The sequence below is a fragment of the Triturus cristatus genome, chromosome 11 (assembly GCF_964204655.1).
Source record: "Triturus cristatus chromosome 11, aTriCri1.1, whole genome shotgun sequence".
Classification (NCBI taxonomy): domain Eukaryota; kingdom Metazoa; phylum Chordata; class Amphibia; order Caudata; family Salamandridae; genus Triturus; species Triturus cristatus.
Genome location: NC_140594.1, coordinates 1,050,307,810 through 1,050,330,989, shown reverse-complemented (window position 1 = coordinate 1,050,330,989; position 23,180 = coordinate 1,050,307,810). Strand labels below are relative to the sequence as shown.

At 43.0% G+C, this 23,180-nt stretch overlaps 2 protein-coding genes and 3 non-coding genes across 6 annotated transcripts in view; 1 reads left to right on the top strand and 4 right to left on the bottom strand.

Moving 5' to 3' along the window:
• Nucleotides 1–383: 383 nt before the first annotated feature.
• EIF4A2 (eukaryotic translation initiation factor 4A2) lies at nucleotides 384–21,837 on the bottom strand. Of its 2 annotated transcripts, XR_014970831.1 has the most exons (12): nucleotides 21,429–21,579; nucleotides 18,142–18,187; nucleotides 17,915–18,047; nucleotides 17,556–17,695; nucleotides 15,969–16,137; nucleotides 7,438–7,547; nucleotides 6,247–6,390; nucleotides 4,427–4,564; nucleotides 2,490–2,579; nucleotides 2,273–2,352; nucleotides 1,500–1,646; nucleotides 384–1,152 (listed from the first exon to the last, which is right to left on the bottom strand). XR_014970831.1 is itself a non-coding variant. In XM_085635341.1 (11 exons), the coding sequence occupies exons 1-11, from the start codon at nucleotides 21,458–21,460 to the stop codon at nucleotides 1,008–1,010; spliced, it is 1,227 nt and encodes a 408-aa protein (XP_085491467.1). In that variant the 5' UTR covers nucleotides 21,461–21,837; the 3' UTR covers nucleotides 384–1,007. The 2 variants fall into 2 exon arrangements, 1 of the variants encoding a protein (XP_085491467.1); XM_085635341.1 differs by lacking the exon at nucleotides 1,500–1,646 and having other exon boundaries at nucleotides 21,429–21,837.
• LOC146785965 (small nucleolar RNA SNORA63) lies at nucleotides 2,654–2,781 on the bottom strand. The gene has a single exon (XR_014971287.1). It is a non-coding gene; the product is annotated as a small nucleolar RNA SNORA63 (small nucleolar RNA).
• Nucleotides 4,617–4,785, bottom strand: LOC146785964 (small nucleolar RNA SNORA81). Its single transcript, XR_014971300.1, has one exon. It is a non-coding gene; the product is annotated as a small nucleolar RNA SNORA81 (small nucleolar RNA).
• On the bottom strand, nucleotides 17,773–17,844 carry LOC146785963 (small nucleolar RNA SNORD2). Its single transcript, XR_014971472.1, has one exon. It is a non-coding gene; the product is annotated as a small nucleolar RNA SNORD2 (small nucleolar RNA).
• LOC146785959 (uncharacterized) overlaps nucleotides 21,359–23,180 on the top strand; it is a 59,349-nt gene continuing 57,527 nt past the window's right edge. The window contains exon 1 of the mRNA XM_085635342.1: nucleotides 21,359–21,490. The gene's annotated coding sequence lies outside the window, so the exon portion shown is untranslated. The remainder of the gene's footprint in view (nucleotides 21,491–23,180) is intronic.

Sequence of the window (23,180 nt, the reverse complement as noted above, 5' to 3'; positions counted from 1 at the left end):
TGGTTTGCACTACACAGCAGTGACCAACACGTTTTAAAGCATTACATCTCGAATCCTTGTAAGCAGGCATATTAAACACATTTTGGGACTTGCCAATGCAAACTAGTTTGCTACCAATTCACGCATCGCATATTTAGCGACAATCCTACGAATAAAACAAATCCAAAATGGCTGCCCATGTTTCTGGCTTTAAAAGAAACCATTAACAAGCAGGAATCAATAAAGTGGCATCAGCAGAGAAATCCAGATTAAATTCACAAAATATAATTTTACCAACTGCTGGAACTGGTCATCAACATGCTAAAGTCGAAATCTTCAACAAGTCTAATTTACAACGCGAAGGTCATAGCAATGTGCAAATCACAATTATTGGACATTGAAGGTATGTTGGAAGTCAACATGACTAGTTTATTAACATTCAAACTTCATTAAGACGTGCAAAATGTGGCAATTTCACTGGGATTTACCCTAACTAAGACATAGGATAGGTTGATGGGGCTTAGCAATAAAGGGTCCAGATCACACTTAATCACTCCTTAAATACTTTGAATAAATACAACAAAAGTGAAAAAATAAATCTATATCAAGGCATTTCCAATTTAGACTAATATTCAATAAAGGCATGTATGCTTGTTTAACATAATTTGCTGATTTTATACAGCACTTGTATCTTTTAGTCCATAAGTAAGTTATTAAGTGATAAAGAACATCCAATACAAACACTTCAATAGAAGTAAGGAAAAAAAATGTAAATATGAAAAAATGTAAAGACCCCATGTCTATACAACCCACCCAACAGTCTAAACTCTGCAAAGAGCACAAAGCCAATGGCTTTCCCCCACACTAGGTCACGACAAGTCACGTTGCTTGTCAAAAATGTGTATTTCTGATCCGTTAGGAGCATTGAGACGAGATTCAATAGATTTCCGATGCAGATGCAATGCACGTCGCGACAGCCTCCGCAACAACTAGCACTGCATTCAAAAATCACAATCTCATCCAAGGGACTAAATTAGATCTGCCACATTCATAGGCATCTCCTCCACTGTAGTATTGTAGAAAGTCTCAATGTCACGAAGAATCCTCTTGTCTTCCTCTGTAACAAAGTTTATGGCCACTCCTTTTCTGCCAAAACGTCCACCACGACCAATTCTGCACATAAACAACAATTTAGAAGTTAAGATATGAAAACCGTGAAGCTTCAAGTACAGGTTGCTTCACCCCATGCACTAGGACACTACATGACTGTCAGATAGCAACTTTTTTTTCCCCCCACACACACCTTAGCTAGATTTGTTAATTGTTTGCACACGAGAAATAAAATGTCACATTAAACCTAGGCAGCAAGGGTGCCATTGCCATGCTAGTATTCACAAACAGATGCACTCAACACATTAACATTTCCCCCTCTGAAAATTTGATTTTTCTGTAGTTTACAAAAAGGCGCTTGGTCATTTCACTACGGCCAAAGAAAGCCTTGACAAAAAAAAAAGTTTTACCTTTCAAATTTAGAGTCCGTGTTGCACTGGCGCCACCATACCGCCACCAGATCAGGGTTCTTGCTCCTGGAGAGCCAAACCCCATGACTTCAGTGGGCCATTCTCAGGTGTTGAGGAATTCCTTAGATCTGGAGCAGTTCAACTTATCTTACATAATTAAAAAAAATTGTTTGGAGAGAGTATTTAATGATTTCAGCTTCTCTATAAATCATGGTGTTTATTAGCCAACTTAGATATCTTCCCAAAGAACTGTAAGAGACCAAGCATTTACATCTGTTATAAAACAGATGGGGATAGTATGAATCAAATTTTCTTTTAGCTGGGGACCGACAAAGATTCAGCAATACTGCAACGTGAATCTGCCATATGTATCAGCATGGCTTGGCTCACAAAGTGCATTGGAAATGAAGCACTGTAGTTATAAAATTGCACTGGTCTGCTAGCAATTCAGTGTTACTGCAGTGTTTACCCCCGTCGGTTGTACTCCTCTCCTCTCCCCCCCCCCCCCCCACCCCTTGAAGTTAACTAATTACTCCAAGTGACAGTAAACATACGGTAAATGGGGCGGGGTAGTCTGGGGGGCATTGCACTTACTCTTAATAGCCACTTGCCCTAAAGACTGCACAGGCACACGTTGAATCTTACAATTGCTACGTGACCAGTGCAATATTAAAATGTTTTTATAATGATGTGCCCTTCACTGCCTAGTTTTTATGTGAATGAAAAAATTGCGTATGTATTTAGACGATAATCTACCAGGAGTATAAACTCACCTGTGAATGTAATTTTCACGATTGGTTGGTAGATCATAGTTTATGACCAAAGATACTTGCTGTACATCGATACCACGAGCCTGCATAAATGAATACACATTTCGAATAAGCGACTGTACTTCAGGCACCAAAACACAAGGTTGTCAACCGCACAAGAAGGTAAAGTACCCTATAAATTGAGCCTACAAAAATGTATAACGTGCAGGCAGAGGTTTACCAGCAAATCTGTGGTGATCAGCACACGACTAGATCCAGATCGGAATTCCCTCATAATGACATCACGTTCCTTCTGATCCATGTCACCATGCTGTGGAAAGAGTTGTAAAAGCTTAAGTGCCTTCATAATTCTCGATTTGATGCCAACAAAAAACATAAAAATAAATGTCAGAGACCAAGCGTCCCCGTCTGTCGATGCATCATAACAGAAAGGGATAGTTATGAATCTATTCAATTTTTGCAGGGGGAACGACAAAATAGCACTCGTAGCTACGTTGTAACTTATCCTGCTTCTCAAAATGGCGGTTCAAAACAAACATGCCATAACCTAGGTCGTGGTGCATGTACACTTCTTTAAAAAGTAGCAGTTCAGTGACGGAGATAGAACTTGTCCCAGTCTACTTGAGGGGCAGCAGCTGGTGGGGAGGATTTACTGCAACAAGTCCTAAGACCTACCAAAACTTATTCTCTCTAGACAGGGCAAAGAAACTCATGGGACGATGATCATACATGAAATATGGAAGATGCACCATCAGTGGCTGGAATAAGTTGCCATTCAAACCGGTTCACATTCAGGAGGTAGCGAACAGAGTATAGTTACAGAAAGTGCGTCGTTGGCACACCAGGGATTTCACCCAAGGGGTCGCTCATAGTCCCCTTCTGTAATATGGAAGGAGGCATGCAATATGGCTTTGCATTACAATAGTATGACAATTCAAAGTAAATGAGGCAACATTACACAGGTGCCAGGCGAACCCATCCAATAGACGCTGCCAGTGTGGCTTAATGAGGGTAACATTAGGGAGGGGAATACCCCCCGATCCAAGTGTTTTTAAATAACCACTTTTAGTCGATGGATTAAATAAAGTGTGGGTAGGCGGATTCTAGTCGAGGAAGTGGGAAAGCCTACATAGGATTGCACCTTGGCACTAGCAGATTACAGGACAGACAACTCCACCCTTACCATCTAGGTTCTCTCAGCTCGGTGCCACCCCTTCACTGGAACTAGGGTCTACTCCCCCCCCCCCCCCCCCCCCGGCCTGATCCATTGCTGCCCCATCTAGCATAGCACACATCACTTGGCACAGTCCATGCTACTGTCTAGATAACCAACAATTTCCACTCACGTATGACACCCACTGTCAATCCTTGCTACCGTCTCACTTCCCCTCCATTAATTCAAACCTCTCCCCACATAACTACCTTTCCTCAGGCAATGCCCCTACCTCGTTACGGTCTTTCACTTCCTCTAAATGTGGCATCACCTCATGAAGCCAACAGTACTTCTGAGAGGTTATTGGTGCTGAACAGCTGACCAGACACGTGAAAGGCTGCAGAAGGTGGGAGTGAAAACGCTGTTGTACCTTATGCACCCTAAATTCAAAGAGGCAGACTACTATAGCTTTGATTCGCAGCACTCAACCCGTTCTGAAGAAGTCTGCTCTGGACCGTAAGAGACCTTCATAACAAGAAGTAATAACGGAACTCTTCCCCCCCCCCCCCCCCCTTTAAATAAACAGGTAAGTGTATTGCCAACATTGGGTCAGCCAAGCTTCCTTGAGCATCCTTTTATAACCAATTGTACTTGCGCATAATTACCTTGCAACTAAAGGGAAAATTCCTTTAGAAAGGAACTTTGACCCCTCACAGCATTCATGGAGACATCAAACCACCCCTAAAGATCATACTACATTTTTCGAAAAGCACTTACTCGGGCCAAATAAGATAAAGCCAGGTGTAAAGGCACATTTGAGGTTATACTGTACTCCCATATGGATGTCCAAAAGGAACAAATGGGTAGCTCAGATGTGTTTGATTATGCACTGCCACATACATAAAGCAACTCGATCAGAGTAAGATTAAGCCACCCTAAAAAAAAAAAAAACGTAATTTCTGCCAATTGCTGATGTTTCGATGAAGACTCATGCAGTTGCTTACCAAGGCAGATACAGTGAAGTCTCTGGTATGCATTTTCTCCGTAAGCCAATCAACCTTTCTCCTCGTATTGAGGAAGATCACCGCTTGGGTAATAGTCAAGGTCTCATACAAGTCACAGAGCGTATCCAATTTCCATTCCTGAATAGACAATGGAGAATTAATCAAGCACAGGTGGAAGACAACAACATGCATTTAAGTTTCACATTTGTCGCACCAAACTACTAGACATTAAGAAAGAGGTTAACCCAAGTCACATCAGCTCACCTCTCACCTTGCTGTGTGCACTTGCTAGCATTGTTATAAAGACCAGGAGTAAACCTGGTTTTATTAATTTTAACACGAGGCTTGAACAGGAAGAAAGCTGCATGCCCAACATCGAATTGGCCGGCACGTGTCACTAAAGAATTGCAGTTTAGCAGTACCTTGCAGGGGCCTCTATTAACCAGCTCAGCAGTAGTCAAGGTTTTAAATAAGATGGACTACATGGGACCAAGCAAAAACATGGTAAAGGAAGAATACTTCAATTTATCTCAGCCACTGGCAACCCCGGAGACGGTATGGTGTACAAAATAAAGATGTACTGGGGTGAGACCCCAAGCAATTACTAGTGGCTGAGAACAATTCAAACATTCCACCGACCACTTTAGTATAGATCAGTACTAAAAGAATCGAGCACAGACAAATCAAAATGTCAATGTCCTTCGAGACTCTTTACATTTTATACCAGTTCAATTGAGGACTGCAGTGCATTAACCACTTCCAAGAAAAAGTCCAGCATCACTAGCACTTCCAATGCAGCTAACTTTATGTACTCATTTTTGCATCCCTAAAAGTTTGAAAAATCAGAAGACATTGGAAAATTAGGTTGGGTTTACTTTCAGTGAACCATTTTCTTAAGTCATCTTATTTAGAATATGGCGCTCGAGGTTGGGTCAGTAAGGCTGGGATATTTTGCATACAAGCCTAATGAAAGAAATACTGAATAGCATACAAGAGATTGGTCTACAACAAGTTATTAATAATGGCTTAAAGTTTAAGACAAACTAAAAATTTAATAAGAGTGCAATCTGGATTTGAATTTTTATTTTCCATTAAATAATCACTATCTGAACATAGTTTCAGCTAGGATAATCTGTTTACAAAACCAGTCGATGCAATCTCAGCACACGAGGCTTTTATTGACGTGTTTTATGGACCAGTGTCCAATGTTGCTCGGATCTCACTAGTTTAGGCTGATCCAGCCTTTCCTACATCCGACAACTTAGTGTCCGCTATTCATGTCACACCAGGTGTGTATTCCACTTGTGACCGTGTAAGAATCCCAAACCTACTGTAAGCCTTTTGAATGGCTGCAATCCGAAAATCGGGCTGAAGTGATTGCGAATAGTACCTCGAATGTGGAGCAGAAAGGCTTCACACAACCTTTAATTACCACAGCACCAAAACTACTAGCTCTGGTCGAAATTACACAAAATACACGCCTAAAGGCCAAACGCAGGGTAGTACTTTCTGTACAGTACAAGCCTGTTGGGCATAAAGCATTCAACATCAGACAGCCTTTGATCAAGTGGTCCTCAACTGATGACATCTTAGGCGACGCCTACGGGACTCCAAACTGCCAGTTGCGGCTCCAGCATTAATACAACCAGACATCAAAATAAAGAGGCGCGCAGTAGAGCCATATGGAAAAGCCAGTTTCATTTTGCTTGTGAACACCATATCAGCATTGCTGCACAACTTGAATACAGTCATCAATATCCTTGCAATAGCCACTCTGCAAAATGCCAAATCCCAGAGTGAAGTAAATCTGACAACCATACCTCTCGTTCTACATTAATATAGAACTGTTTGATGCCTTCAAGGGTCAATTCTTCTTTCTTGACGAGTATGCGAATTGGGTCTCGCATGAATTTTTTGGTCACCTCCAAGACATCAGAAGGCATTGTTGCAGACAACAGAACCACCTGAAAACACAACAAGCTACTTGCTTTAGACTTGCGGAATAAAAGCAGGTTACTAATTCAGAACGTACTTCGACAAGACTGAAGTACTGGCTATTGAAAATAAGGCCTACCCCCATAGGACCACATCTGGTGGCTGAAGGAACACTGACCCACTCTAAAACCAATCGCCCACTCTAGAAGGAAGAGAATAATCCAGGACAACAAGCGCAACGTGACTGCACAGGCCAACATACCACATCCTATGAATGCTAGGCAAAATCTTCAAGTGGCTCTTGCAGTACACCAGGCGCAATGTCACGCAAGCACCCATCACAAGCAGACTACTACGAAGTGCACTGTATTCTGGAATCTGCAACAGCTGAATAGACTTCTGGCCCTTGAGAACACTGCCGCAAGACATGCTCCACTTCTATTTCTGCACCCATATCTCACCTCAAGTAACTCCACTGGCTCCCCATTCACAAATGCAGCCATTCAAACTCCTCACACATACCTACAGAACCCACTTACCTGAGCTGCATACATTTTCACAGCCCGAGACGCCTGCGCCCAGCCTCACTTGTTTGCACACACCCCCGGCATTCACAAATGCGTAACAGGTAGCTCATGCTCTTATATAAAACATGGAATGACAACACCTCAGACCCTCCTCGTTACTTGAGTTTTGCAAGAAGCTTAAGACCTGGTTCTTCAAATAATGCAGGGGGCTTCCAGTTTACACCCCTGCTCAAGCACCTCGTGGGAGATTAGTGTGCAACACGAATAAACCCAACCATATTTATGTATGCAATCATCTTGATCTGATGGACCTGCTTACTACCTGCCCTGCTAATGTGGCTGAGCAAAAGGCACTCATCGAGACCCAGCTGGATGGACCAGCAGACATCAGCATCTGTTAGTCTATATAGCTATACATACACGTTACACTCCGAATGCTGCTTTAGCCCCCCCCCTTAATTTCCTGCTTTGCGGAAGAATTGGAATACAATAGTCAATTGGTGCAGGCCAATTTGGATTAGAAGACAGTTTCAGCCGTTAAAGCCATACCTGAATGTTGGTGCTCAACTTTTGAAAAATCTCGTATATTTGATCCTTGAATCCTCTGCTCAACATTTCGTCAGCCTCATCCAAGACAAACATCTTTATCCATTTTGGAGCTATTGAACAGAAGTACAAGTTTACGGTTAAATTATCAGCTCAAGAAATTAGTTTACCAATTCCACCAGTGACATTTTACAACACTGCTTAAAGTGAACACCAAAATGTTGATCATTACACAGTCCTGAAAGTTAGAAAACAAATATTTGCAGTGCATATACTGGAGTACACTAAACAATAGAGTTAATATACCAGCATTTCCTAATTATGGGTTGCCAGCCAATTTTTGGAGGGTCAGGCAAGACCAAGCAATAGAAGATTTTAAATTATTTGGCACATTTGTGATGGTGTTTCAAACAGGTCAAAAGGGCTTTAAGTGGGATGAAAAAAACAGGGGGAATCCTCTTAAAGGGGCGTGGCGAATTGAATTAAGGGCGTGCCTTAAAACATGCAAGCTAAACATGTGCTCAGCATAGTGTCACCCAACTGGTATTTTGCCGTTTGTCATTGCATCCAACTATATGATACAACAAGGAATATTATACCTACAAGCCAGGACTTCTGGCTTTGCCAACGGTAGATCGCTTCAAATAAATGAGCAACAACTTTGGCTTATTGGATAGAATATTGAAAATTCTTCAGTTCTGAAATGATGAGCCTAAAATAACTAAAAAACGAGTCTCTGAAGTTACAAAGGCAGTGAAGGGTGGTACTGCTGCAGCGGTAAGGTTTTTTTTCCTCCATGAGGGGGAGGGCAAAAATGGAGAGCCCGTAGGGGCCCGTCTCAGTACCTGCTTTTAAGAACTGTCGGTTCTGAGTAGCGGCAGAACACAGCCCACTTAAAGCCCCGGTCAAAAGCCCAGCGATTTAGTCTGACAAACTACTGCCGATTCTTTGTAACATGGGTAATGGCGTTTAATTTTCTTTGACTGCAAAGAGACGTTTTTAAAGAGAATTATGCGACAATCTTGCTGGAGATAAGAGTGTGTGAAAAGAAACAAAGGGTGCTTGGGTGACCTAGCTGAACTGCCTCAGGCCTGTGATATTGTTGATTTGGATTAAAGCCAGGAATCCAGGTAAAAGTAATAGTCTTAGAGTCTACCCGGAATTACCCTTCTTGCCAACAGCAAAAGGCACTGGCAAAGCAGTTAGCTCCCGACAATGCCGAAGATAGTGTTAGTGTGAATGTCTTAACCATGTTGCATAGAGGCACATCTGCTGTTCAGCATGGCTGAAAGTCAAACAAACAAGCATTTGCAATGCAATAGGTCTTGGATTTACGCAAGTTTGATCTATTGGCATTATAAATGACAATGGCTTTAAAACCAAAACATAAAAGGCAATGTCATATACTATTCTAATAGCTCAAACCTGCGTTAATGCGAGACCTATTGCATTGCAAATGCTTGTTTAAAAAGCCATAATCGCTTTATTTTGGCTATCTCCCGCCTGAATTGCCTCACTTTCAATAAAAGTCAAGGGAAGAAATACATTCTCCCGATTATTATTTTATTTAAATCTCCCACTTCTCTACTGTCCCTACATCAACGAAGTTTACCTTGCGCAATTTAATGTGGCGCGCGTGTGAAGTGCTCTTGGCCTAGGTTCATGCTATAGTATCTGTAAATAATGAAAAACACAGTAAAAATAACAATTCGACACCGTTGAAAGATGGAGACACTACTTGCCCGGAACGCTCACTTTAAGCAGTCTGGAGGATGTGGCCGGACTCCCAGCAGCCTGTGCGGCTGTCAGTCGGCTGATCACTTCTCCAACCAAGTCACCTGGGAAAATAGGAAACAGCTGATCTGCCGGCAGCGCCGAGCCAGTCTCAACAGCGGAGCCTGCTGTACCAAGCTTAGGAGCCTAGACCGCAGTCCCAGCAGCGGGTCTCCCAGCGCCTGCCATGGCTAAAGTGGCCAAGAAGCTGTCCTGGTCTGGGCACGGGGAGGCAGAGAAAGAACATCGGAGGCAAGAAGAGCTACGGAGAGACGGAGGCCGCACGGGAAAACGATCAGAGCAAGCGCACCCCCCTGCTGAACGGGAGCCCGGGTGGTGACAGGAGGGCTAGGGAGGTGAGAACAAGGGTTGGAAGAGAGCTGGTTGAATTTTGTGATTGCGCCCCTGGCCTGGGTATGCACTGAAGTAGATTTGTTGGCTAAATTGTGATTTATGTACTGAATTGTCTTGGGTTTATTAGGAAACTAATAGAATGGCGTTTGGGCAGTATGTAGTAAGATTTGGGACAATTTTGGGTTTAGAATGTAGGTGTGAAAGTACATCACATAACAGTGACCCAAGTGTGTTTATTAGCAGGAAACTAACAAGTTTGGCAGGTCCACATGTGACTAGTTCACCCAGTCTGGATTATATCAGCATGACTGCCTCTCAATAGCATTATTTTACAATTACCATTTTAGGTAGAAAATAAAAAGGATGGTTTTAGACAGCATGATTGCGCCAGTAGGGAGATAACACCTGTGTGCAGTGTCTACTGCTTTACTGGTTAGCCCCGCTACCACGGCTAAATGAAGTAAATGCATCCCGTTGGCAGGACTTTTACTTCTCCCAGTTGTCTATATAAAATGAATCACAGTTGCCTGTAATCCGTGCAGACCAAGGGTTCATTTTCTGCACCCCAGGGTGGACTGGTAGAACATTCGTATCACAATCCTCAATGAGGACCATCTATTGGACATGCCACCATCAGCCCTTCTAAACAAATCCTACGAGGACACAAATGCAAGAAGAGAAACTATCCATTACAATTGGTTTCTTTAAATGAACAAGAACTCTACATTAACAATATATTGCGGATGACTTCAATATAGCCCATCTTTGTAGTTCCCACACCTGCCATTCACCAGTCGCTCGACTGGGTGCTTTGAAACATTATAAACTCTACAATACAACTAGTATTTTTGTTCAATATAGTCCATCCTTGCAAGTTACATGCCTGTCACTTGGACACTTTAAAGCATATAATGTAACGACAGGTTCCAGATTGGAGGATTAAAAATAGCCCATCCCAGCGGATCTCTAGTGAATTTCACCAGATTCTTATCTGGACTGCTGCAGCCTGTATCCAGCATAGGACGGGGTTGGTGGCTCGGCTGTCACCATAGAACTCTCCTAGGGGCCATCTGCGCACTGTTATTTTTCTTCCTAACATCACACTATAAAGCACTACGACCCAAGACAGCACCACTCGTGTCTCATCAGGAGACCAAAATGCTTCCCATATACACCACACTACAATGCAGCTCCCCTACAACCAATCACAGCCCCCACGTTGTGTGGGACTTGTCCAATAATGCTCCTTGGCACCTTTTCAAAGTCAAAAGCGCTAAATAAATGTGTACAGGGACTGAGGAGATGAGTTCCGTTTGCAATGCCTTTCTATCACAGCATGTGTAAGAATACCACAGAGACAGACCTTTTTCTTTTCACTTTGCAGTTCGGTTTCTAGCACACAGTTTTTAAAAGCCGGGAAATCCAAACTTGCAAAGTGAAGCTGCATTGGGGCCCAGTGAGGTGTGCAGGAACTTCGCTTGCAAGTTTTGGGATGCAGACAAACACTACGTGGGATTGCAAGCTGCAGTTGCTAAGAAACTGAGCTCCACAGATCTAGCCTCAAGCGGTCTGCTACAAAAAGCAGAGGAGAAGATTGTTTGCTTGCGTTGACTTTCATGTCATGGCGTACGTGAAAGTGGTAATTTAGATTGATTTTTTTTTTTAGGTAAAGCCTAGACAGCACTTGCGCCGTCTGAAGACCTTTTTTATGTACTTTGTGTGGGCTTTAGACCATCTACCCATGGCTTGTTTGCTTCCGCTTAGGGACTATGTTTTCTAGCAACTGCCTCTATTTCAACAGTCTTGATAGAAAACGACCAGCAGAGGTCACCAAAATACCAGAAACGCCTTACCCAGGATAATGTGCTTCATAGCTAAAAACTTAGTCCCAAAGGAGAGACCTATTGTATTGTAAATGCTGGTTCTCAGGTGGCATCAGAAAAAATTAAAATAAAGCGCAGCAGTTGGTTTGCACCCTTGTGTAAACGTGAAGCATGCAGGTCAAGAAACATTTTTGCTGTTTCAGATACTGTAAAATATTCCAAATGCATACAATGCAAGGTTTTATTCCTCTCAACACATTTGAGCAGGTCGGTTGCAAACCGTGTTATCTTCTGTGTTGCTTTCTGGATAAACCTTCAAATCTACAGTGCTCCAAGCCCATGAAAAAAAAAAAAAAATAATAATAATTATATTATATATATATATATATATATATATATATATATACACACACACACACGCATCTGCTTTTTAACATTTTTTGTAGTCTAGTATACAGCAATAGCCGAATATTAGCATAATGTATTTGTTTTATTAATATACTTGCTACACTAACTAGCGTTCTGTATTGCACAATGTCCACTGAGCGTTTAACAGGAGTTTATTTCAAAACACGCAGCTGGGTCTCTAGGAAGCTTTTCACGATTCGATAGAAATAAGAATTGCCTCTTAAAAGGATTGTGGGAAAAATATTAGCAAGCATGAATGAGGGCGGGAGCTAGTGAAACGAGCACTCCTAAGAAGTGCCTAAAGGGGAAGAAGCTCGACGCTCCAAAAACGGGAACTGTGGATAGACAAGTACTTGGCTCATGCTCTAGGGAAGGCCCAATTACAAGGATAGGCATGACCCGTACATGCCACTGCAAATGGGAACAGATTACAAGAGTGACATGGTGAGAACAAACAGCAAGCCTGTGGGCAAGCTGTAGCCACTGATAGTAAACAGGTCTCGAAGAGATCGCATATGCACTATCCAGCCGAGACCTAAAAAGAGTGGCTAGATGAACCACTGCTTTGATCTAAATAAGCATAAACAATGCTTTTTAATCATAAAGGGCTATAACTAATAAAGAAAACCTTTAAAATCCCTTCATGTGACAATGGAAATGGTTAACTAGCACAAACGCCATCTGGCCGTTCAGTGATCTCTCCTAAACACCATGTGTGTTATGGGAGGATTTGTTTGGAGGACGTGCTTGGACAAATTCTCTTCCTCTCAATGAATAGAGTATTAAGGCTTTTTTTGCAACACAAAGGAAATACCAGAAAGAGAAGTGTATGTACTATGCAATTAGAAAATCAACAAGCATTTGCAATGCAATAGGTCTCGCATTTGCGAGAGTTTAAGCTATTGGCATTGTAAATGGCAATTCCTTTCATTTATGTTTTAAAAACCAACACATAAATTAAAGGCATTGTCATTTACAATGCCAACAGCTCAAACTCTCGCAAATGCAAGACCTATTGCATTGCAAATGCTTGTTCTTTTTCTATGTGTGATTTGGAATGCTTTGGCCCATAGAAAAAGGAAGTAAGAAGGAGAAATAAAGATATTTCTCCATGTTACACCTGAGTCCGGGAGGCATACTATTTTGACGCATACCCAGGTTTACTACTGCTTCTGAATCTTGGAATGTGCCAAAATCCATGTGTGGGTGCCTGGGAACGCCGACACTTCACACATGGAACGGTTCCCTGCCACAAGGTAATGCAAGGCGGCAAAATGCTCTGCCTCGTGTTACCTTGAATTTACTAAACCACGTAGAGCCGAGCAAGGAGGCTTTGTGTGGCTTAGTGTATCCCAGTTAAGGAGTTGCATTGCCTTGTGTCATCTTGCGTGATGTAAGGGCAGCACAAGCCTTTTGTAAATCTGGCCCTGGGTGCACAATGGAAGAGGCTTCTGGTTCACCCTTCTGGATGAAATGTTGATGATTGTAAATACAATAGCACTGCCTCCCTGGACATAACACGTACTTCATGGATAAAGCACTGAGTCAAAGGTTTAAGGCACAATCATTTATGGAGCTGAATTGGGAAACTACGATAAAATCATAACCTAATGTATTCATAATCATAAAAGCATTGGCATAGCCAATAGGTCTCGCTTTTGGGACCTTATAAGTATTTAGTTATGCAGCACAATATCCTTGGTGCAACAACAGCTGTTGCATGGCAAAACACTTATAAGTTCCCAAAGGCGAGACCTATTGGCTATGCAAATGTTTGTTGACGTTTTTATGGTACTGCAATATATAGGGATGTTATTTGTCACAGTTTGGATTAGATCATTGATGACACTATTGTTCATAAGATCACTAGGTCTCCAGTGACAACTTCTTGCTGCTCAGGTCGTGCCGAGGGGTTCCTTTTCCGGTGGTTCTGCTGTCCTGACCGAGCCAAAGTTCCTGCTGCAGTTGTCTCCTCCATTTGTGTGTGTGGTTGTGGTTGTGTGTGTGGTTGTGGGTGTGTGTGGTTGTGTGTGGTTGTGTGTGTGGTTGTGGTTGTGTGTGTGGTTGTGTGTGTATGTGGGTGTGCGTGTGCGTGGTTGTGTGCGTGGTTGTGTGCGTGGTTGTGTGCGTGGTTGTGTGCGTGGTTGTGTGCGTGGTTGTGTGCGTGGTTGTGTGCGTGGTTGTGTGCGTGGTTGTGTGTGTGGTTGTGTGTATGGTTATGGTTGGTTGTGTGTGTGTAGTTGTGTGTGTGGGGTTGTGTGTGGTTGTGTGTGTGTGGTTGTGTGTGTGTGGTTGTGTGTGTGGGGTTGTGTGTGTGGGGTTGTGTGTGCATGTGTTGTTGTGTGTGAGTGGATCTAGAAAGCTACATCTGATAAAGTGTATAGCGCCTTTTCTAGCGATAATCTAGCAAAACCATGAAAAACTGCTGCGTTAGGCACCAGTAGATTTGGGATTTGTGGTTGCATTTTATGACATGCCTCTTCAAAGAACATTTATATCAAAGACAGAACCAGCCCCAAGCTGTGCGCCTACATTTATACTGGACTAACACTAATTCCGCACTATAATTTTGTAATTTTATTTTACAATGCTTGTAATAGGGTTCCCTAGTAGTGTGCTCAGTATAGTAGCCCGTAATCGTATTGATTGTTTTCGTTGGTGCCAATATGTGATAATCCACACAAAGTATGTCTATGGTTCGTTGTTTCCTCTATGCGCCTAGAAGTTCTTAAAATAATTCCTATCTGTACGAAGTTAGCTGCAGATCTATTTAATTTACTCAGAGCATAAAATACCCCAAACAGGATTTGTGAGGGCGGTGCACTACGGAAACAGCATCGAGTGACCCTGCCAAACGCCGTGCTGTGTATGGCACGTAAACTGTTTTCTTTTGCAGGATAAAGATGGCTGGACTCTGACCTTTGCTCTGCTCCGATCTTGACCTTTGTGGAAATAACCAGGAAATAAAGAGCGAGGGTCCCTTGCATTTTGGACGGTGAAGCTGCACTTTTTGTTGAAAAGCAGATCTTGGTGCAATGCATCAGGTCATTAAAAGCAATAGCAGGTAAATTCGAAATCGCAGGACGTCAGGATTATAATTTCGTTGCATAATGCACCTGTCAGAAAATGCTCTTTAAAGCTGCGTTGATTTACCCTGCATATGTTTTGGCTACCAATGCATCTTGCAGCCCTTCGAGGTACATATATATTAGTGATTACTGAACTGTGTCACTTGCAAAGTACAGGTTGACTGCTGAATCTGGACAAATAACTACTTTCTGCGAGCCAGTAACTGCCTTTTCCCTGGGTATGCTGTCCAGAAGGCTGGTGCTACCGGAATGGATGTGCAGCGGTAATTTCTGACACGGAGCCTTAGCTCTGTACGTTTGCAGCCCTTTGAGCAAATCGAATATGCTCACAACCCTGAAACAAAACGTTAACAAGGATGCGGGGGAAAAATGCTACCGCCGGCCACATCTTGCAGTGCCCTATTGCATTGCAAAGGCTTGTTTTAACAGTGAAGCGTGATCAAAAGATCTGATTGTGTCTTGTGACAGAAATAAAACAAACGGCCAAAAGCAACAACACAGAAAATGTATTGACATGAAAACAAAGCAGAATGAACATGTCCCAGACGGGATATTATTTATGTACTTTACTTTCGCTATAATCGCGGCACCGGCGCTTTATTTTTAACACTAAAAGTAAAGCGCCGGTGCCGATTATAGCAAAAGCGCCTTCATGAAGTACAGTACCCGTGATGGAGACTTTTGGCGGCTGCGCGCGTTCACGCACACATGCACGCAGGCTTTAGGCCAGCGGCTGCAGCACTTTGAAAATCCCCTTTACAAAAATTCGAGCAACAGCGCATGCGCTGTTCTAGGCTCGACCTAAAAACGAAGCACTTTGCAATTCTAATGTGTACTGGAAAAAGACTAAAAAAAAAAAAAATCAAAATTAAAAACCAAGACACTTGACTTTATGATCAAATGATGGAATATCCAGAGAATCCCGATTTCCACATGTGTGCGCTATGTAGTATCAACATAACTGCATGTCTGTCAATTTAGTGGCCATTTCAATGGAAAACATGCTGTCTAAATGACAATTTACTACCACAAAATGCTTTAGTTACATGTGTGCTAGGTTACATACATAAACCCCGAACATACTTACAAAGATATCGCCTATTCAACATGTCGAAAACACGGCCAGGAGTGCCAACGACGATGTGAGGTGCCTCTGCCTGCAGCTTCTGCATCTCATTGCGCACATTCGTACCACCAATGCAGGCATGGCAGGTTGCGCCCATGTAATCCCCAAGAGCCAAAATTACTTTCTGGATCTAAAAAACAGGATCAGTATTAATACTAAAAAAGGGATTGTGTGGCAAACAAACAAAAAGGTCTACCAGTCTCAGCGTCCTAATTTTACAGCAAACCTCGTGGCAACCACAAGAAACTCAAAGTCTGGAGCACTGCAAGAATAACCAAACATTTGTATGAAGGTTTGAAGACCACTTCACTCCATCCAGTAAGATCTCTAGTCACCTACAGCGCTCCAGCCCCTGAATTATGGAACTCCTATTAAGGAGTTCAAGAACATAAGAGTTGGGAGGAGAGTCCTACACTAGAATACTCTTCAGCTGCAGAGTAGTCCGAGGTAGAGATAAATTTCAGTCTGACTCTTAATCCCCACCACAGCCGATGGCACTCAACAATGAAGATAGGAATAGACTTACAGGTTTGTCAATAGTAGACTTTACACTTGGCCCCCCCACCTCCTTTGCTTACTTTCAGTAAAGAAAGGTTAGGCAAATGTAATACATAGACCAGTAAAATGGCACAGTATCATACACAAATTCACAAGAAAACCATGCTTTAAACCACAAGTAGGGAATTTGTAATTAACTGACTCCAATACACCCCGCTTCAGTTTAAACAAATGTACGTGCAGCCCAGAGTCAGAATTTATAATTGCCACCAGCTTTGAGAGAAGTTGTTGCATTTTACACAGCACTCCTTAGAAGCCCAAGAGGCCAGAGTGTAAAGAGTAAAGGAAATTTGTGGTGCGGAAACCATACTTTTTTTTTTAGATCCGCCTGGAACTTCAACAGGTATGGCAACAGTCAATAGGTTCGTATAACCCATTAAAAGTCGTTATTACGTTCTGACAACACTAGGTGTTCGGCAAGTTAAATAATGCTTTCAAGTTAAAATACAAGTGAATATGAAGACAGATCTGTGTTAATGCAAAAAAAGCACAGCTTGTGTAGCAGACAGGCCAGTTTGGCAGCCTTATGAAAGTACGCCAGAAGTATACTGTTTACAGACAGGAAGGAATGACTGCAGCAAATCTGATGCAAAACTGCAGACTAGTTTACAGTAATATACATGTATGCAGCTGAACCACTCCATGAAAGGCAAAAAAAACACAAAAACCGCTTTAAAGCAAATTGCGCGTCATTAAAAACTATATAAACATTTGTAAATTACAGTAAGTGCACTGCACTTTTCATTTTGCACAACTGCAAACAAATGTACAGTGACAAGACAACGCCAAAGAGGCACAGCACAATTAAAATATTCCAATCACCAATAAACCCACTTAGTTTCATTTCAGGAGGAGCCTTTGATAACCCACATCTGGGTGCTGGTTTTGTAAATTAATTGCAGCCCTGCATTTGTTTTTGGTTAACATTAACAGTTGTGAAACTTGAAACTCGTGCAGCACACACGTGTATGTCTACTACACTATCAATACCTGTTGAGCCAGTTCTCTGGTGGGGGCCAATACTAGAGCCTGGGACTCCTTGAGATCAATCTCCAACTGCTGCAGGATGGAAATAGCAAATGTGGCTGTCTTGCCAGTACCTGACTGAGCTTGCGCAATCACATCATAGCCTAAAAAAAGTAGGATACACATTTACTGCTCCCTCAAAGGTAACTCAGCCTAACAAGTTCAACATTTTTATTTAAACAAGTGATCAGTATTAGGAAGGTTATCTCCATTTCAGGTCAGTCCCGAAAGATGGTATGCCATCATATCACTTGATATACTACAAGTATTGCTAGTGCAAACATAACCCACCCCTCACTAATTCTCTGCAACATAGAATATACCTTTAATGCAAGGGATTATCGCTCTCTGCTGGATAGCAGACGGCTTCTCAAAACCATAAGCATATATTCCCCTCAGAAGAGATTCCTTTAAATTCATGTCATCAAAATTATCGACAATCTCATTCCAGTTGCTCTGCAAAAAAAAAAAAAAAAATAAATGTCAGGAGTGACCAAACTAGTAAGGTCTGCTTTTACTAGCGCATGCCAAGCGTCGACACAGGCCTCACCTCAATGACACCATCGGGGTCCATGCCTTCTGGGCCGCCATGGTCTCTGTAAAAAATGAAAGAAAAAAAAAAAAAAAAAATGAAGAGGGGGTTGTCGGTACGTTTAAAAATATGGTGCATTTCCAAAAATGTGACTAATACTAGCCAAAGTTCATCTGACATGCTGGACCATTTCGGCATGAAGGGTCATTACAACTATCATGGGTGGTAGAAACATAGAGACCTGTAAACACTAAGAATACTATATATTAATGGTTTAGCAATTGTTCCACAGAAGGGGCATCGTTGCTACTAGGTACAGCATTGCTCATTTTAAGAGGCTATAAATGCTAAGTAATGCTTTCAGATGTATTTAGTAGTTGCATAAATCTCCAGGTCATCAATAGGTACCCTAGAGCTTTACATAGAAAGTCTGAATATAACCAGAATTCTCTGAATAAAAGGTTGACTCTAAGGGGCTAGGGTAGGAGAAAGGGAGATCGGAAGCAAGGCTTAGTCTAACTGAACATTACTACAAATGTCTAGATTTAGATGATCGTTTGACACAAGCACGCAAATGAGCGACAAGGTAAGAAACAGGCGAGCTGCAAGCACCCCTGTTCTTGGTAAACCACAATATGCCACACAGTAGGCACTACCTAAAAGTGACGGCATAGATCCAACCAGTTGTGTCGTACTGCTAACCCACACTAAGCCATGTTCCACATGATGCAGCTCCAATTGTAAGGAGTCCCGTTTTGTAGGATTTTTTTCTTACAGTAAAATACAGACAGAAAAGCATGTATTTCTAAATGTGGATACAAACAGAAGCTTGATTATTTCTGTATTATTCTACATGCTGTCATGCATGACTGCTTGATCAATAGCTGTGCAGATTGACAGGTAAGGTTAAGACAACGAATTTTAGTAAATAGCCTTTAACAGTAGATGTGCACAACCTTGATAGTAAAATGTTCATGTTCTCACATACCTGCATTGATCTATCATGTGTGTTAATCATTGAAACCTACAAGGTGTGCAAGCATGACTGCATATGCAGCATAAGTGAGGTAATATACTAGTCTAAACTTTTGACAACCCAAAATAAATTATATATATATATATATATATATATATATATATATATATATACATACACTTAAAAAAACATAGGTTTCACACGTTATAGTTAGGTGGATATTTCACTCGTAAAAAAAACAATGAAATTCCCCCGTTATAGTTACTTCAGATAACTATAACTCGCGCCCCCGCAATCCTGTGCTCATGACGTCACATATTACATCACTCATGACATGGTCAGTGGCATCACTCTTGACATCACTGATGACATCATCCTTGTGATAGAGAGGCGGTCGCGCGAGTTAGTTATCTGCAGTAACTATAACGGGGGAATTTCATTGTTTTTTTACGAGTGAAATATCCACCCAACTATAACATGTGTGAAACCTACGATTTTTTAAATGCTAAGTTATGTATGTATGATTTTTTTTATAGATTTATTTTACAATAAACTACGTATTTAAAAAATTTTTTTTATGGTTTTTCACCTTTTTTAAAAACATTTTTAAATGTTTTTTTCTGCCTTCGGGGTCCTTCAGGGACCCCCTGACAAAGGCTAGGGGGTCAGGAACTCTCTACCCTGCCCGCTTTTCACGTTCGCCACCTTCCTTTCCACTCTCGCACTGATGACAAACAAAATGGCGGCCGACACTTCCTGATTTCGACCGATTCGAACGTTGACTGACATGTAACCACCAATCAGAATTACGCTCGCGCACGTTAGGGTGCGCGGCTATAGATATGTATGTGCTTTTAAATGCAATTTTCTCAGGCACTACTGAACAGATTGACTCCATATATGCAAAAGGCACTTCCCTGACCTGAGGACTACCTCTGCCAAATTTCAAGTAATTCTCTTCAGCCTTTCGGGCTGTACCTGCGACTAAAGGTCCTATGGAAAAATGCATGGGGAAAACGTGTTTTGAGACCCCCCTTTTTTCTCGGCCCCGGCTTGACTAATCACCCCGAGACTTTCAGGGTCGGAGCGGAGCGCCCCACCTATTTTGAAAAATTCGTCAACCAGCGCCAAAGTTATTCAAAATAGAATTTTCAGATTTCCTATGGAGACACGGTCCTAACTATAACTATCTACTGGCGACCGCCAGAAGATATATACACACACACACACACACACACACACACACACACACACACACACACACACGAAATACAGACGGAAATGTCCAAAAAATAAATACCATAAAACCGGGAGCGCTAAATAGAAGCCAAAAGGAAGCAGGGTCACAATAACCCGATTTATTCACCAGACCAGCTTTACGACGACCACACAGTTATGCAGAAGCAAGTTGACATGCCCTGGTCCTGTTCTCAGTAAGCGGTATAGTTAAACAAGGGAACCCATCTGTTTTCTTTGCGCTCTCTACTATACCCATGGAAGAGGAGTCTACGTTCCCCGCATATTAATTATTGGCATATCGTCCAGAAACCCAATACCATGTATTAGGAAAAGGATTTGCTGGGAATACCATTAAAAGACCCAGTTTCCGCAAGTGAGGCAGGCAGGCGCGGTCGGCTGGAAACCCACAGATGTCCACGGCCCCCATCCCCATCTCCCCCCGCCGCAGTTTGGTCTTTGGCACCGGGCTTGCTCTGGATCACCGCCCGGCTCGCGCGCAAGGAAGACCGGGCAACTTTCCGTCACCGGATTTGGCAGAACCGCGGCACGTTCCAGATGAGCACGGCAGAGGGCGTCCTCCCCCAGGCTCTGAACAGCTAGTTACCCCCCCGAACCCACACGCAAACAAAATAAAGAGTATAAGTGCTAGCCAATGTATGCGGCCGGCTTCTTCAATAGGCTACACCAATACAATTGCATTAAATAAACCACCAAGCATGTATACACAACACGTACCAGCACCCTTTGCAACAAATCCCTGGGTTCAACAAAATCGCAAAGACAACCAAACCCACAAAACTACGGTCACAAGTTTGTCTGCAGCCTGCCGCTGCTTCCTGCGCCCACATTCTGTGGCTCCCCAAATCTGCCCTTAGATGAGCAGTTCAATGTCATGTCACTGTGGAGAATGGAGACAGATTACTCCTTTAGCCTCCTATAAACGATACGTAAACACAACCATCTGCTATCCGTGTACCCGGACCCAGCTGTCAAACCTGCCCTCTGCCCCCGCCCCCAACTGTCATCGCGCTGGAACACTCCAGAAGGCGCCACACCCCGCTGCCGGCGCTCTCCCCACCCCGGGACATACCTGCTGTAGTCCGCGGAACCGCCTGACATCATCCGTCTCCGACTCAGCGCTCAACTGAAAAGGTAGTACGGCTATGGCGCAATGTATTTATCTCGCCGGAACTACTTCCCCGGGCCGCCAGCTCTGGGGGTGTGGCCCGCTCACCGCTCGGGCTCTCAACCGGTCGACTGCGCCCCTCCGCCTGTGCTACTGCTTCGGCCGGCATGCAGGGGGCGGGCATGGTCCGCTCCCTTAGTTTTTGCGGTGAAACGAGGTGTATAACGGGGCGGACTGCGGCGGGACTTTTTATTCACTTAAAGTGACCTACGGCGGAAGGATACTTGCAGCAAAAAAAAAAAAAAAAAAAAAGGAGTCGAGAGTGACGCGTCCCACACTAACACGGGGTTTCTAACTCCGGCCCTGGCTCGTCAGAAGGCAGATGCGCCGCCTTCCTGTGACTGGGGGCCGCTGTTTGAGTGACGTGCGCAGGCGCGCGCCCCTGACATGAGATGTGCCCTGGGTGATGCGTGGGCCGCACGTCACTTGTCGGTGCTATTGTTGCATGGCTGTGTTTGACAGTTTACCCAGGGGTGAAAGGGTAGCCCAGGCCTTTTAGGAAGAGTGTTTTCTTGGTGTCATACCTCCACACTGTGCTAGTGCACCCACCTACCTCAATTTTCTTGCTAAGCAGTGGTGTAAATGCAAAATAAAAGTATGGGAACTTTGATGCATGGCGTAAGTCCTGGGTGTGGGGGGGGGGTTGTTTGGAGGAGGGTGCTTTCCAGAAATACCACAGAACTTAAGTAATTCTATTTAAATAGCGCTTAATATACCTTGATGAGGTGTCGAAGCACCTTTCGGTGAGTAGTGCGCTACTTAGGACCCCCCCAAAAAATTAGTGGTAGACAGGGGTGCAACTAGATCCGAAATTCAGGGAGGGGGAGCTAAGACTCCTAGCCAGGGCTGGCTCAAGCACTGGTGGCGGCCGTTACGACAGTCTTTTTTGGTGCTCTCCTCCCCATAACCTCTTTCCTGATTTCCCTCATTACCACTCTCCTACAGTGAACTTCATCTCTCCATAGCCTCTCTTTGAAGTACGTTTCATTTTTTATAGTGCTACTTACAGTTTAGTCCTACTCAGTTCTGTGATCTGTATGGTACACTTTCGTTGCAGCAGGCACATTAACCCTCCACACTACTTTACAATGAGCCATAACTGACACAGGACACAATTCTGAACTCTTACTAGTAGGAACATTAATCACCAGAGTTATCTTGACATTTTATTGTTGTCTGATAACTGCCTGATGCACAAGGAAGTTCATGTACTTTTAAACCAAAAATTATTTTTAAAAACAGCGCCCCCACAAAAGTCAACGCGAGGTGCAGCTTCACCTGTCACACCGTCCTAAAGCCAGTCCTTCCTCCAGCAATGGGGCAAGAAAATAATTTCTAGAAATGGGGGCAGAGCTAACCTCATAAGCCATTATTTGAGGAAAAATATCTATGTAAGTGGTGGAGTGTGATACTTCCCCCGAAATTCCAGCAAGCAAAGCAATTAAACATATTTAGATGATTTAAGGGAGATTAGACTTCTTCCCTGAGAATTTTGTTGGAATGTTTGGGATACAATTATTGAAACTCCGCAGACCCTTATAGGACATTCATAAAATATTCCAGTGCAACAATAAAAGTGTCAAGATAACCCTGGTGATTAATGTACACACTAGCGAGAGATGGGGGTTTTGTCCAGTGGCAGCTTCGACTCACACA

Excerpts from the sequence above, each read along its gene's own strand:
- EIF4A2 (XM_085635341.1), bottom strand. The coding sequence starts at position 21,460 with ATGATGTCAGGCGGTTCCGCGGACTACAGCAG. Across the intron at positions 18,188-21,428 it reads GGTTCCGCGGACTACAGCAG|AGACCATGGCGGCCCAGAAG; the intron begins GTATGTCCCGGG and ends CATTTTTTACAG. Across the intron at positions 7,548-15,968 it reads GTTGAATAGGCGATATCTTT|CTCCAAAATGGATAAAGATG; the intron begins GTAAGTATGTTC and ends TCTGTTCAATAG.